Genomic DNA, 17,241 nt, shown 5'->3' with positions numbered 1-17,241 from the left:
GTAGTGATTAGAATACATAATATCACCAAAATTAGGTAATTCTTCAACATTGCTTTTTTCCATATCTTAATTTCACATTGATTATTGTTAGTTTGTATATCACTTTTCTAGTAATTTAACAATTAAGGTTTTTTCAAATTCAATATAAAATTTTTAAATATTCTCTTTTCCTTCCACACAAACCACTTTACCAATGTACTTTATAGTATAAATTAGATATTATCAAAAGGTGTCTCAGGGCCAGCAGGTGTATCATATTGAGCATCTTCTAAGTATATATAGTAAGGTGATTTCTGCAGCATTAATAGTCATAACTTCATAGTATTTCGGTATTATTGTTTCTGGCATTCTGACATGAATCAATCATATAATTATGTTTAATAAAACCCTGACATCATCTCATGAGTGTTACATCAAAAGCAGCACAGCTCATCCCTCTAACTCTGATGAGTTATTTTCTGTGCTGAGTAGGCACATTAGAAATACCATTTGCTTAAGTGATCTGAAACCTGAATTTTTAAAAATAAAACCAGCTAAAACTCTCAATTCCTGTAGCATTTCCTTTACTGATTTCTCTTTGATTTATTCTCTCTACATATAGTCATCCTTATGGTTTTTAGTTTATTAAGTAGGGAAGGTAATAGAAACACTATAATAATGGAATATCATATTATTAGATATGCTTTATTTCAGCATGTATTAAAACAAAAATGTAGTAAGAGATCCATCTAAAATGAAGTTCTTTTATATTATGATTCTTAATTTTATTTTCCTGAATTCCATTATTTGTCTCTCTGAAAAATAAGGACAAACATTTCACAAGACAGGAATTTGATGCCAATAAAAAAATCAAAAGGTACCTATCTCCATGGTAATTAGAGAAATGTAAATTAATACCATGTTAAGATACTACTTATACGTAATAAAATCTCCGAATTTAAAACATCTGATCGTATCAAGTGTTGGTGAAAGCATGGAGCCACAGAAACTGTCAAAGAGTGCTAGGCACTGTGGACAACAGTTCGCCACTGTCTACTATGAAGTTAAAACATACGCATGCTATGTGACCCACCAATCCTATTCCTAGAGCAGGGATACTCAAAGTATGGCCCAGGGATCACTGGGAGTGCCCAGGACAGGTCCATGAGGTCACACTGTTTTCATAACAAGAGGAAGATATTACTTGCTTTTTTTAATGCTTGTTCTCTCACAAGTGTACCTTGGAGTACTAGTGTCATATCAAAGAATATCCACATTTATCTACAAAGGCTATTATATTAAAATATACATTTTTGGGCCAGCCGGTGGCTCAGGCGGTTAGAGCTCCATGCTCCTAACTCCGAGGGCTGCTGGTTCAATTCCCACATGGGCCAGTGGGCTCTCAACCACAAGGTTGCCAGTTCAATTCCTCGAGTCCAGCAAGGGATGGTGCGCTCCGCCCCCTGCAACAAAGATTGAACACCGCACCTAGAGCTGAGCTGCCTCCCGGATGGCTCAGTTGGTTGGAGCGCGGGCTCTCAACCACAAGGTTGCCAGTTTGATTCCTCGACTCCAGCAAGGGATGGTGGGCAGCGCCCCCTGCAACTGAAATTGAACACGGCACCTTGAGCTGAGCTGCTGCTGAGCTCCTGGATGGCTCAGTTGGTTGGAACGCGTCCTCTCAACCACAAGGTTGCTGATTTCGACTCCTGCAAGGGATGGTGGGCTGTGCCCCCTGCAACTAGAAAACGGCAACTGGACCTGGAGCTGAGCTGTGCCCCCCCACAATTAAGACTGAAAGGACAACAACTTGAAGCTGAATGGCACCCTCCACAACTAAGATTGAAAGGACAACAACTTGACTTGGAAAAAAGTCCTGGAAGTACACACTGTTCCCCAATAAAGTCCTGTTCCCCTAAAAAAAAAAAAAAAAAAAAAAAAGTATATATATATATACTTTTTTTCCAACTTATCTGTGACTGAGTTTTCTTCATATACTTCAACCAAAACAGCATATTGTAACAGAATGTAGAAGCAGAAATGAAACTCCAGTTTTCTATTAAACCATATATTAGATTTGCAAAAAATGTAAAACTACCATTCTTTGTACTGAATTTTTTTGTTTAGAAAATTTAGAGTTTTTTCAGAAATACTATTATATAAAGTTTTTTAAATGAGTTACATATTGTAAACATTTATTAGTTTTAATTTCCAATATGGTAATATTGATATATAACTCACATAAACAAAAACCTTTTGGGGTCCATAGTAATTTTTAAGAATGTAAGGAGGTCCTGAGAACTAAATACTTCAAGAATCTGCACACTGATGCACCAGGAGATGTATATAAGAATGTTCATCACGGGGCAGCTGGATGACTCAGTTGGTTAGAGCATGAGCTCTGAACAGCAGGGTTCAGATTCCGAATCGATTCCCACATGGATCAGTGAGCTGTGCCCTCCACAACTAGATTGAAGACAATGAGCCGCTACTGAGCTTCCAGAGGGGCGGCCAGATGGCTCAGTTGGTTGGAGCGCAAGCTCTCAGCAACAAGGTTGCTGGTTCAATTCCGGCATGGGATTGTGGGCTGCGCCCACTGCAACTAGGGATTGAAAACAGAGACTGGAGTTGGAGCTGGGCTGCACCCTCCATAGCTAGATTGAAAGACAAGCACTTGGAGCTGATGGGCCCTGGAGAAACACACTGTTCCCCAATATTCCCCAATAAAATTTAAAAAAAAAAAAAGAATGTTTATCGTGGCGTTTTTCATAATGCCCTAAAACTGGAAGCATTGTAAAAGTTCATTTAACAATAAAATGAATAAGTAGGATATCCTAAATATTATACAGGACCAAAAATAATGAACTGCCCTGTTTCCCCGAAAATAAGACCAAGCTGGACAGTCAGCTCTAATGCATCTTTTGGAGCAAAAATTAATATATGATATGATATGATATATGATATCTGGTCTTATAGTAAAATAAGACTGAATCTTATATTGATTTTTGCTCCAAAAGACACATTAGAGCTGTTTGTCCGACTTGGTCTTATTTTCGGGGAAACACGATATAGCTACATGTAACAACATGTATAAATTTTAAACATAAATGTTCAAATGAAAAATTAGATTCAAACTAATGTCTATTGTGTGGTTCTATTTATATGGTGTTCACAACTAGGCATAATAAACTTAGTATTTAGGGAGGTAGACTTAGGTTCTTAAAATTTACTGACTGCCTGATAAGTCAAAATAATTGTTACCCTTAGAGGAAAGAGATTATAGTTGACCTTGAACAGTGTAGGGGTTAGGGGTTCCTACACACACACACACACACACACACACACACACACACACACACATACCTCCCACACTCAAAAATCCGAGTATGACTTAAATTGGCCCTCTATCTTCAGATTCCCAACCACAGAGGGAAAATACTGTTTTCCCAAACTCATAGGTAACAGAACAAATTGATGGTTGCCAGATGGGAAGGGGGTTGAGGGAAATCGGTGAAACAGATGAAGGGATTAAGAAGAACAAATTGGCAGTTATACAAAAACAGTCACCGGGAAGTAAAGTACAGCATAGGGAATATAGTGATAATATTGTAATATTACAATAATATTGTAGTAACTACGATGTAAGACTTATCAGGGTAATCACTATATAAGTTATAAATGTCTAATCACTTTGTTGTACACCTGTAGCTAATACAGTATTTTATATCACCTGTAACTGAAATTTGAAAAAAAAAAACAAAAACTGTTTTTTATCCGTGATCGGTTGAACCCCTAGGTGCAAAACCCAGAGATGTGGTGGGTCATCTGTATTTATTGAAAAAATTCACATGTAAGTGGACCCTACAGGTCAAGACTGTTCTTCCAGGGTCAGTTGTATATTGGGAAAAGGTGCTGGCAATGTTCTATTTCTTGATCTGAGTGGTAGTTACATAGGTATTTTTCTTCATATTAATTAAGTTTTACAAGGTGTGAGCAAAAAATATGGTGAATGTTTAAAAAAAATTATTACAGTAAAAGACACATTGCTATTAATCCCCCTGAAAATACTACCGCTTTCTTCAAACACAATTATCCCATCATTCTTGCCACTTCTGAAGCAGTTCTGGAAGTCCTCTTTCGTGTGTCTTTAGTTGCCCTGTCATGGCTGCCTCAGTGTCCTGAATTGATTCAAAACGTTTGCCTTGTATGGTCATTTTGACTTTGGGGAAGAGCCAGAAGTTGCATGGTACCAGAATCCAGTGAATAAGGTGGATGAGGACACACCTTAATGTTTTTATTTGATAGAAATTGCCGTACCAGAAGCAATGTGTGACATGGAGCCTTTCCGTTGTGATCACAAAATACAGTGAATGCTGCTGCTCAGTGCCATCGAATGGAAAGGCAGGGATCTTCAATATGGGAAGCGGCGCGTGGAACCTTAGTAACAGAAGTGTGACAAGTTTCAGCTTGTTTGGTGCAGTCAGTCGGTTATGAGCTACAGTTGAGAGGTGTGTTTTAAAGTGTGCTGTAAATCATCCTCCATCATGACAACACTCCGTGTCACACATTGCTTCTAGTATATGTCAATTTCTGTCAAATGAAAACATTATAGTATGTCCTCATCCACCTTATTCACCAGATATGGAACCGTGTGACTTCTTGCTCTTCCGCAAAGTCAAAATGATTCGCAATGTCAAGGCATCCATGACAGCACAACTAAAGACACTCTGAAAAAAGACTTGCAGAACTGCTTCAGAAAGTGTCAAGAATGATGGGATGGATAAGTGTGTTTGAAGTGAGGGGGAATATTATGAGGGGGATTAATGGCAATGTGCCTTTTAATGTAATTTCTGTTTATTTAAATATTCACCATATTATTTGGTCACACCTCATATATAAGTTTTATACATATTTCTGTTATTTCACACTTAAATGCTTTAAAATAAATAATTCAGTTATAAAATTTGGATACATTTTTTCGTTTCAGATATAGCTCCTTTTAAAAATCTAAGCAAAGTATTCATGACAGTACATTTTTGTTTAAATCAGCGTTATTTGGGTCCGTATTTATCAGGATATGTTTCTTTATTCTCTAGAATTATATGTTGGTTTGTCTTATTTTTGACCAAATATTATTTTATATATTTTTCTTAATTCTACAAAAATTTGGACTCTAAACCCAATTGTAAGATAAAAAGTATGATAAATATTGTTTTCTTAATACTGTGCAAATGTAAATTATGTCTAATTTGTTTGTATTTTTTTATTTGATACAGATAGTCGTACAGGCACTGCAGTGTTCCCATTACTCGATTCTTTGGCAGTTGGTGAAAATTACTGATGGTTCTCCTTCCAAAGTAAGTAAAAGTTTCTGTAGGCAGAAGGGTTATTACTAAAATAAAATAACCTTACTTAATTTATATATAATAATTTATTATCAGTTATAATAAATTATTTTAAATAAAGTGTGTAATAATTATTGATATCAATCCTTGCTTTATCCTTTGAGTAAGTATATTTTACCTCTTTGGAAGATAACCAGTCTTCATGCAATAGATATATAGTTGTATATAACACAGTTAAATTTTTAATAAGAAATAACTATAGTAGATACCACAAGAGCTCTTATAGGTGACATGCTATTAAAAAAACCCGAATAATATTGAAAGACAGTAGTATGTAGCTTTCAGTTCTAGCATTACAGCATCTTGGAGTCCAAACTAAACAATACTCTTGTTAAAAACAACTTAAATTGGTGGATAAATTTTTTTTTAAATTTTGATCTGTGCATGACCATGCAAAACAAAAAGGAAAATACAAACCAGAGATGAAGTGAAACTAGGATCCAAGAGAATCAGCAGAACACTGAAGCCTACTTAACCTTTTCTAATCTAGACAAAGCCTAAGGCCCTTCCAAGGTGCAATGTCTGTCTAATAGGTAGCACATCTCCCTGATAAATGTGGAATCGTAAAGAGCTACTTCCAGCACAAGGGTAAATTAGAAATAAACCTACACCAGCTCCATTCATGGAAAAATATAAGGAAAACGGCCTGTCTTAAAGTTTGTCATTGATTAAAGGGGAGAAAACAGGTCTCCCACAAAAGTTTATCACTATGAGTTGGCTTTCACATAGGTTTCAATCCGAAAGTCATACTACTTCGTGGTCCACTAAAAAATTAAAAATGAGATTTTGATTTAAAATATTCTGTATCCCTAAGTACCTAACAGAATCAAGTATAAATCCTTTTTGAAGGAACTTGCCTCAAAGAATCTGCCACAAATAAAATTTTAAGAAAAAAGAGCTCATAATAAAAAAAATGACTCAAAAAGAAATAAATCATGAATACAGCCATGAAGAGAATCAGACCCAAAAAATTCTGTATACATTGAAATTGTCTGATAAAAATATAACATAAATGTTTCACAAAATATTTGAGGCTTGAACATATGAGTAAAGAGCAAATACTTGGTAAAGAACCAAATGAAAATACTACGATGTTTACACATCCCCATCTTAAAATAGAACCTGTTCCGGTAAAGAAGGTTAATAATATAATTCCGTACAGAACCAATAATTTGACATGGAGCATTCTTTACTCAGAGAAAGAATTTTTCCTTTTTATCCTTTCTGATTAATAATTTGAGGATTTCTCTGCCTTTGAAAGGTAATTGGAATGTTTGTTTGTTTTTAATTTTAGTGACAATTTCAGTCTTGAAAAGCAGAAATTGAGGTTAACCTTTTCTTAGTAACAAAAGCCATTTTAAAACTGCATTACAGTTTCATGTTTTTTGAAATGTTCTTTAATATGGTAAAATTGAAGGAGATTGAATATATGTAAATTAAAATTTGATAGCAGGAGTTTATTATATGTTACACAATTAACTTATTCTGATTCTTTCATCTGGTTGATTTTTGAATTTTTTTTCCCCCCACTGACATCATTTTGGTTTTCTGAGTTATTTGTTTTTTGGCTGAAAGTTGGTAATAGTGTTTTAGTAAATTTGGAATATATACTTGCCTAAAAATTTAACATACTTAATGGTTAATTCTCCATTAAATTAAATTAAATTTTGTTCTTTTATATCAGCATTCCATAATTGGAGTGATAATCGCTATTAGTGAACCCATGTCTTCGAATATTTTCTATGCTTTTTAATCCCATTACAGGAGAATTATTTTGAGATTCTTTGTCTTTCTGTTTAATTTTGGACTGGCACATTCTTCTAATAAAAGAAAACTTTGTTTTTGTCATTAATCATAATACAGATTTTGCGATTTTCATTGCCACAGTGGCAATGCAGATTTTGTGGCCAGCACTAATTTTCTTTATGCCAGAAAAAATGCTGCAACATCTTTTAGCTGCTTTATTCAGTTGATTTCTATTTCTAGTTTTTTTGTGCATTTGTATCATATGTGAAATTCTCCTTAGGTGTCTGTCAAGTTATTTCTTCTCACTTTGAAGTTGTTAGTAATTTTGTTATTCAAAATATATTTAGTTATTGTATTCAGTTGTGTCTAATTTTAAAGCGTTTTTATAATTGTGATCTTAGAAAGCATGAATCTTCAAGATACTTGCAAACTTTAAAAGTTAATTTCTTATAATTTCTCATTGCTAAAATTTCTCTTTTTAAAACAATTATTTTAATGACTCTTAATATATATAACTATTAGATTAGGAATTGCCAAGCTTTCTAATCCCTTATTTGATGTAGAATATCTTTGAAAATTTAAGAGCCATATACATAAGCTTTGTACATATATAATCTATATTATTAACATCCCACTTGATATGAACTTCCTAACTATAGTTCCTGCCACATCGTTAACTTTGCCACGTAAATAACCTTGAGACAAGTCATTTAAATAATTTTAAAGCAGATAATTTATGTCAAAGCATTTTATCAATTGTAAAGTGCTTTCCAGATACTAACAACTACAAAATCACTTATCTGTGTTTTAGGTTACTTATTTATAAAATTGAAAGTTGTATTGGGCCAACTTTTTCTAGCTTTAAAATTCTGCAACTTGTATTATGATTAATAACTACTATACTAAAGATATCTGGAGAGATATAAGAATCTTAACAGTGCTTACCTCTAGGAAATAGAAATTCTTTTGGGGGCAGGCATAAGAAATTTACTTTTCGCTTTATACCTTTTGATACTGTTTGAGGGGTTTTGTTGTTGATGATATTTAATATTGATAATAATTTTTTATAAAAATTAATTTTTAAAAGCTAACACCAAAAGCATCTTGATTTTCCATCCTAATCTTAGTGTTTGGTTTATCACATATAACTCACAGAGCTGTTGAACGTGAATGAATACTAGAAAAATGCTTAGTGTGTTCTGTGTCTTAGTGTGTTCTGTATCTGTAGCGTTAGTCTGTTGTTTATAAATATAATATTAGAGCTATAATAGGGAATTTGGAAATCATTTGGTGGAACCTGTTCTTTTTAGATAAGGCCTAGAAGGGGACATTGTTGTTATTACCATTGATGTTTTATTTTACATTTTGTAAATCACTTTAGTATAAATGCTGTAATAATTATTAATAATACGGAATGAGCCGTTTAGCTAGTGAGAGAGCTAGCTAGTTGACCAGTATGTTTTTCGCTAATTATTACATTTGGAGAAACTCATTTCAATCTCTGAATTAGTCACTTACATTTTTAATCCATCAATTATGCTTATTAGTTTTAGGTATAAAATATAAGGTAGAGTGGTTTTCATAAATTTGGGCTCTCTTACTTGAGTACATACATGTTAATTGTAAAGATAAAATAAAATTTCTCAATTTTACCACCTGTAGATAACCACTGTTAATATTTTAGTATATTTTGTTTTAGTACTTTTTCTTACATATTTTTTATCTTGTTGAGATCATAATGTACTGAAAATTTTGTGTCTCCTCTTCAATTAACATGAGATTTCCTTCAGTTATTAAAAGAAATGTTTATATTTTTTGATGCATGCATATAGTCCATCACATAGCTATATTGTAATTTATTTTACTAATTTTCTCTCTTGGATGTTTAGGTTGTAAAAATTTTTACTAATAAAATTAATGCCATGATGGGCAGATTCTGGTGCAAAAGCTTGTTCTGTGTTTTGCATTGTTTCATCTTAATATTCTTAGAAATGGAATTGCTAAGTCAGAAATTGTACATATTTTTTTGGCTTGATAACATATTGCCAAATTGCTTTTTAGAACTTTATAAAATTTATTTTTTCTCTATTGTCATGAACACTGTCATTCAGGAGATTATGAATGGTAATATATATTAAGTTTAAATTCAAGTTGTAATTTAACTCAACAGTGAACATCATTTTATAATATGAAGTATATGAAAAGACTATATCAAGAACAGGATTAGGTCTTTCTTTGAAATGGTAGTGCACTGGGTTTCACCACTGGGTATTTCCTCTGTTCCCCTAATTTCCAGAGTTGAAGCTCTTTGGCAGTCTCACAGGTCATGCTAAGTATACTTTGTTCCGGTGCCCCCTAGTGCTGGTCCTGTAGAAGCAGCCTTCACTTTCTCTTCTCTGTAGCAGAAAACATTCTTCTTCCTTCAGCTCCTTCTGGACATATACAAAGACATTTAAAGAGCCAGGTAAATAAGAGTTAGGGCTAAAATAATGCCCCATTGCCTTTTTTGGTCTGGGGATCTAGAATTTATCTTCAGTTTTGTTTTTGTATTTTCCCTCCTGGGAGGAGCTGTTCTACTATCCATTGTCTTAAGTTTGCAGTGCTCTCTGCCTTAAGGTGCATGTTCCTATTCTAGACAGCAGTAGGGAGGGCCTGGGGCAAACATCCATGCCTTCTGGACGCTGGCCCTCTTCCTGATCCTTGAAATTAAAGCCAACATCCCTCAGGTAGCTACAAGTCAAATTAACATTGAGGTGTTTGGCTGTAAAATTTGTTCCATTACTCTCTTGACTAAAGGGTCTCCTCCGCAAATTCCAACTTGTTTGCCTGCAAACAGACTGGGAAAGGGAGAAGTTAGGATGAAGGTGACCAGACTCATGAGGAGACATGTTTATTAACCTTCTGTTCTTCATATTAGCATACATTCCTAGAAAGGTACTAGAAATAGGTTCGTAGAAAAATACCGTCTGTTTTTTACACTTCTTCCTTTCCTTTTCCCTTCCCAGTCTTTAGAATAGCCATGAATAAGCATGATAGCGCACTCAGGCCCTTGCTCCAGACATCCATAATGTCAAATCCAGGTACCTCCTCTACATCTGAGGGTTAACTGCTTTGAGGGAAGAGTGGAAAACAATAGCTATTCCTCTAGGAACAAGTTTTTAGTAGTATGTAACCATTTTACTTAATTCTTTTCTTCTAGAATCTCCCCCCGCCCTTTTATTTCTTGAGCATTCTATCCTCAGTAACTGTATAGTTAGTTTTAAGCCTTTCTTTTGGTTGTTCCATGACTTCAGAGTTGTTCTTTGATAGTTATGGTTCCTGTTAATATTATGTCCTATCTCAGCTGCCTGATTGGCTGGTCTAGGGAAGTTAGGGGAGAAAGGTCCAAGTCTTGTCTTACATCTATTTTTTTTGTTCAGCTCTAAGAATGTTCTTTAAAAAAAACAAAAACAAAAAAATCTGGAATACAGAAGTAGATTGCAGTTTATACCAAATTCTGAACTGCAAAATGTTATCCAACTCTTAACATTTTAAAAACCTCTGGAAGCCAGAAGTAAATATGTTCACTTAGAAAAGAACTTACAAGTCATGATTCCAACATGACCTTAAGAATACCGTGCTGTAAAAAAACAGAATGCCATGCTGTGTTTATGACCCTATTCCTGGGCCTCCAGTTTTAGAGCTTTCTTTCTGATAGGGAACACCCTCCTGCCCCTTGAAGGACATCATAAGGCTCCCTCAGTTTCACTAGCCTGTACTGTTGGATGCTGTTTTTACTTACACAGGGAGAGTGGTCTTTAAAGCACCTTATTTATTAATACTTGAACTCCTTAAAATATTTAATACCTCATGATCTAAGTAATGAGCTGAGACAGAGAAGAGCTAAATAAGAATTGTTATAAAGTAAAAAATGTGTTCTAACTGAGCTTATCAGAGACTTAAAGCAACATTAAGAATATTTAAACAAAGCATAATACTTCCTGCTTTCCTGTACAGAGATTGGAGATTTTGTCCACCAAAATTAATGAGGAAAGAAGTTTACTTTCCTGTCAGGCCATTTATTTGAATAGAAAGGAACTAGTTGTCTTATCCTACTTAATATCTCATGAGTGATATAGTAATGAATTTTCCTTCCTAAGTAGGTTTCTTATTTAAAAAAATTTTTTCTAGTGTCCACTCTATAATTACTAGGTATTTGTTAAATGACTTCTTGTTGCTGATTTCGTGTGTGTGTTGTATATTTCCAGCATTTTTTGTGTTGGAGCATCATCTTTAGAGTTAAATCAAAGTTCACATTTGGGCTCCATTTCTTCACCTTTGAATTTCAGTTTCCTAATGTATGATATTCACTGCTAGGTAGGATTGTTCAGAAGATTAAATGGAAAGAAGTGTTTCAGTAAACAATAACTTTTTTTGATGGCATTAAATCACAGTCCTAGTTTAATCTTCTGGACCAAAACCAAGAATTGATACTAAATGAACTATTACCTAAGGCTATATGAGTATGTAAACATGCTCAAGAACTAGTTAGTGTAGGTTTGGGGTATAGCATGGTCGATTTTTGTCCTCCATGTGTATGTTGAAATAATTTGGGAATTCACGTCTCTCACTTTGGTCCTAACAGTCACTACTTATCCCTTGTCCTATTTTTCTTCATCTTTGTACACAACAGGAAAGAGAAATCAGAAGATGTATTGGAACTACAGTAGGCAGCTTAAGGGTTCCTGAATCGTAAGTGAGTGGATTAGCCTTTGAGGCAATGGCAGGAGTCAGCAGGTGGAGATTCAAATAGCCAAGAACAGCAACAACACTGAAACTAGGTATTACATTTGGGGTTTAAATATTCAATAGTTATTTTATTGTGTATTTATAAAAGTAGCACATTCTTTCCCTGACCCCCAAAAGAGAAGCTAGTAGCAGTTATTCATACAAGAAAGCAATTTCAAAAGTGTTACATAGAGCTTACTCCACCGTAATGGAAAAGCTTTTTGTCTCTTGTTCACTGGTATGTCCCAAATGCATGAACTTAGTTCCATGTTTTTATCATATTTAATATGGATAATGACTTAATTGAGCTGAAAAATAATTTGATGAGCCTTGTTATGTATTAGTAACTGTCCTAAGTACAGATAAATATAATACAGTGCCAATGTAAGAAACATCTATACCTGTAGAGAATTTTTGTGAGTTTATTTGAGCCAAACTGACAATAATTGCCAGGAAACAAAATCTCAATGAATTGAGAAAATGGTCCTGAGAATGGCAGTTTTGCTGCTTATTTTATACATCAGAATAAAAGGAGGAGATGTACAAAGGGTTACGTGAAATCCATTGGTGGTAGATTAAGGGGCAGGAGAAAGCAAAGCGGGGAAATCTCTGGGATGGATAAAAGGCAAAATAGAGAAACATACTCTTCTTTTACATTGGTAAGTACAGGATAGTTCATAATTAACATTTACAGCACTTAGAGATGGTATTCGGGAACAAGATAACAATGATTGGTTCTGTGGTCTCGTGCTCTGGTGCCAGGCTGTTGTACCTTGAGGGGTCTGGAAAAGAAGATTATTTTGACATTTCAAAGGTATGTTAGATGCAAAAAGACAATAGACAGGCTAGACCTTTGTTCAGGAAGCTACAGGCATAGGATGTGACTACCTGCCATAACCTGCTTTCAGTTAGGAATTTTTATGTTCAGACCATCCTATGTGGTTACTTTTGGTTTCTGAGTTTGTAGGGCCCATGATGCACGCCTCCCCTAGGCTTGTCAGGTTTAGTATGTGATGTGGCCCCTTTTTTGTCTACAACAGTTTATGCCTCCAAAGAACTTTATAGCCTAGTACAGACTGGGCAGACTATGGACCAAATCTTTTCTGACTTTATGTAAAGTAAGTTTTAATGGAAGACAGCTGTGCTCATTCATTTATGTATTGACTATTTCGGGCTGCTTTCATGCTACAATGGCAGAATTCAGTAATTGGGACAGAGACTACAAGACCCACAAAGCCTAAATAAAATATTTATTCTGACCTTTTACACAAAAAGTTTGCCAGTCCTTGGCCTAGTAAGGTAACCCCTTTGTCTTGTTTGCCAGACTTTGTCAGTAATCCTATATGTCTATCCTGAGTTAACTAGTTTGGTTTTGTGTCCCCTTTTTGTCATGAATATTGATCACTAAATTCTTAACAGGCTTTATTTTTATATTCCAAGATCTTTGACCTGGAGTAGGTCCTTATTTTACTACTTTATTCTGTTTTATTTCTGCCTATTCTAAAAATGTATCTTTGTGAGGTAATGTTGAACTAGTTTAATGTATTTACATATTTTTCCATGGCTTCAGTTTCTGGCTAAGATTATCTTAATGATATTTCATAGCTGTGGATAAAAAGACAGCTAAATTTGGTCTTTCTCTAGACACATAAATTGTGATACAAAATGAAGAGGAATCACCCATTTAAAATCTGTACATATTTCTGCGTATAGGAATTAAACTCTCTTCTCTTTCCTCACTGACTGCTATAATCATATTGAGATAATTGGCTTTTAAGAGGCAGTCTACATTTAATATCTGTTTTTCTCCCCATATGTTAAGGTAAGTCAAGTTAGAGCCTTTGTGCCTTTAAGAAAACTTCTTTCTAATATAGCTTACTTATATGATAAATTCACCATCTTAATTGTGCCAGCCTTATTTAGGGTTCTTCATCCTGAGATTTTGTTGGCCAGGGTATATTTTGAAAACATCATCTTAATTCCTTGAAAGAGGTTTATCTTTGTCAATAGATCACTGATAAACTGAAACTATTTTAGCCCTGCCACATTTGGGTATATTAGGTTTCGGTCTTCTAGTTCTTGGTTCTTGATTTCACTAAATGTACCAAGAAGCAAAAAAGAAAGAAAGAAAGACCTTTAGCCAGGCTAGTGAATCAAATTGCAAAATGGATACAAAAGAATACAGTCAAGATCTCATAATTTAAATCTCAGTCTTATAACCTGAACGACTTGAATTCTTTCCATAGCTAGTTTAGGAAAACGTATGCTTGATGCTAAGCTGCTTTCTGGAAAAAAAAAAAAAATTGGTTTCGTTTAGGAAAAGGCATTTGAAAGGAAACCAATATACTTAGTTCATACATAACTAACTATATGGACTAAGAGAGAGGATTAGATTTCAAAGTGATAGAAGTATTTTATAAACATGCTAGTTTCTTAAAATTGCAGTCTGGATAATCAGCATACCTTGTTCTTTTTCAACGTCTATTGAGTTGATTAGCTTTTTTGTTTATATATAAATATGTTTGAATAATTGGAGTTTCAAGTTTCTTACCTCCATAATGCTGCCTGTTTCTTCAACATACTAATTTTCTCATATTATAAAAAGAGTCTTTATAACAAAATGGTTAAGAGCGCAGACTGGAGGCAAATTGTGTGTTGTTGGTTAATTCGCTCCTCCCCTTAACTACCTGTGCATATTTGGGCTTGCATTTAACATCTCTTTACCTGTTTCATCATATATAAAATGGAAGTGATAATATCAGTACTCATCATAGTTGTATTAGTTAATATGTGAAAAGCTTAGATTAGTGCCTGGTACATAGTGAGTACCAGTAAATGTTAACTTTATTATTACTGAATTCTAGCCCAGGAAAAATGAAATACTGCATGTAAAATACTCCTATTTACTCCATGTAAATTAAGCATACTTAATTTTTTTCATCTATGACTGACAGCTATTACATAGCAGCAGAGGAGAGAAAGTATTCCATTCCAGAATATATAGAATGTAACAAGTTTTCTCAAATTTTGAAGACAGTCAAAGATTTATATTTTAAAGGAGTTCAAAGTAAATGTGCTAATTTTTGCTATTTGGACTAAGCTCCTATTATTTACCCTATTCAGAATCTTTTTGTATTTCTTTTTCTTTTTTTCTTTTTTTCCTTTTCAGTATCATCTATTGTTATTTTTCAAGGGGCATTAAGAATAAAGCCCACTCTATGAAACTTATCTTAATACGAGAGTTTTAAACTGGCAAATCCTGAACCTCTTTTAAAATTCGATTTAACATCCTTAAAATTTTTAAAGCTATTTATTACACATGTCCCAGTAACGGCTGCCTCCCTTTACTTGAGCAATATCACAGTTTTGGGAATCATAGTTCCAGCTATTTAAATCAAATGAAATGTAGTAAGATGCCAACATAATGAAGTAAAAAATCGTGGGATGAATAAAAGTGAGTTCTGAAATCCACAAGAACCAAAATTCTATTCTCATCTGTTCAAAGGGATTTACTGTATGAGATTAGCTAACTCTGTTAAGTATACATTATCTGTACCCTATTGATACTTATATTTCTCTCAATGGAATTGTCTATACAAGGACATCTAAACCTGTGGAGAATTTTTGTAAGAGTTTATTTGAGCCAAACTGATGGTGTGCCAGGAAGCAAAATTTTAAATACTGCTAAATGACAGCTTTGCAGTTCTTTTTATACATTTGGAATTTTGGGGGAAACTTAAGGAAGATTACAGCAAGGATGGTGTAAAAGCAAGGCAGGGAAATCTCTATGATTGGATTACAGGATAGTTGACAAGATTATGTGCTCCCTTAAGAATGGTCACACTTCAGGGATCTGAAAAAGAGGATTACTCTGGCATTTCAGAGGTGTGTTAACCTACATGTACAAGAACAATGAACAAAGCTTGCTTATGGCAAAGGTAAACCTTTTCATACCCACCTTTTTCTGCCCAGTTAGGAATTTGTGATCACCCTATGAGGTTACTGTAGGTCAGATTTATTACGTAGCCCCTTTTTCATCAGGAGACCCAACTTACTACAATTTAATTAACTTTCTTGATCACTCAAATAATATTTAGATTCCATCCAAATCGAGGCCAAACTTGACTGCTAAAGAAGGCCTCCCGCTTCTGTTTCATTGGTTGCTTCATATTTAGTTTCTTCTTAAAATACTACTACTGATTAGTCATCAACAGACTGTTTACTTAGTTGTGATATTAAATTTACAACTCTTCAGGTGAATTGGGAAGTAATTATCTAATTATCTCTAAAATTCATCATCTCTAAAATACAACTGTTACTTTTGCATTTTACATAAGACACATTTGCTTTATGATTGACCTTTTATGAAATCGTTTGCCTTCGACTCCAAAGATAGCTGATTCCCTGGACTGCTTCTTTGCATACTAACCAAGAAATTTAAGGGACTAAAGGAACATTAATACCTCCTAGTATCTTTTTTTTAAGCTCTGTTAATTGTCTGATAAAATGAAGACATTACACATTTGTCCCTAGGATTGTGGTATTATCTGTATACTTGCATTTCATTCAGTAAATATTTATTAAACACCTATCATGTGCCAAGCACTATTTTAGGTACTAGCAATTGAACAGTGAACATTCATCCTTTGAATACTAAGAGGTTTACCAGTTAGCATTTATTTGTTCTGAGTAGAGTGACTAGGAGTTAATTCAGCAGAATCACAGAATGCCATAGAACCTCAGAGTTCAATCCTCTGATTTATAGATTTCAAAAATATGTAATTCTGAGATATAATTTCTCTAAGGCCACATACCTAATTAGTAGTGTCAGGGAAGAAAAATAATCCTCTATCCCTCGAGGTTCTTCTGACTGGTCTAATCAAAATGATATGAGACAGATTAGCAGTAAAACAAAGTTTAATAACATATTGTCAATGTAAGAAACATCCAAACCTGTAGAGAAATTTTATGAGTTTATTTGAGCCAAACTGACAACAGTTGCTGGGAAGCAAGATCTCAAATGCTTCAAAGTATAACAGTTTTGCAGTTTCTTTTATGCACTTGAATTTAAGGAGGGAACCTAAGAAAAGATTACATGAAGGTGGAAGACAGCAAGGCTAGGATCGGATTACAGGATAGTTAAGATTACCTGCTCTCTTGAGGGTGGTTTACACCTTGAGGGATATTACTCCTGGCATTTCAAAGGTGTGTTAACCTAGATGCACAACAATAAACAGGGCTTGCTGAAAACCTTTCACTAGAGAAGTTATATACCTGGGATGTGACTACCCACCATGACCTGCCCGGTTAGGAATTTATGATCCAGTCACCCTGTGAGGTTACT

The 17,241-nt window shown here is 34.3% G+C and overlaps 1 protein-coding gene across 3 annotated transcripts in view; it reads left to right on the top strand.

Annotated features, from left to right (window-relative positions):
• Positions 1-17,241, top strand: part of STAG1 (STAG1 cohesin complex component) — a 354,251-nt gene that overhangs the window by 298,516 nt on the left and 38,494 nt on the right. For all 3 annotated transcript variants that reach the window (XM_019747971.2, XM_019747962.2, XM_074312886.1), the window contains one exon: positions 5,256-5,336. In XM_019747971.2, the coding sequence (XP_019603530.1) occupies positions 5,256-5,336 (81 nt within the window). The remainder of the gene's footprint in view (positions 1-5,255; positions 5,337-17,241) is intronic.

Source organism: Rhinolophus sinicus, linkage group LG10 (genome assembly GCF_036562045.2).
Source record: "Rhinolophus sinicus isolate RSC01 linkage group LG10, ASM3656204v1, whole genome shotgun sequence".
NCBI lineage: Eukaryota > Metazoa > Chordata > Mammalia > Chiroptera > Rhinolophidae > Rhinolophus > Rhinolophus sinicus.
The sequence above is the reverse complement of the archived record's forward strand: the minus strand, read 5'-3'. Positions and strand labels throughout refer to the sequence as shown.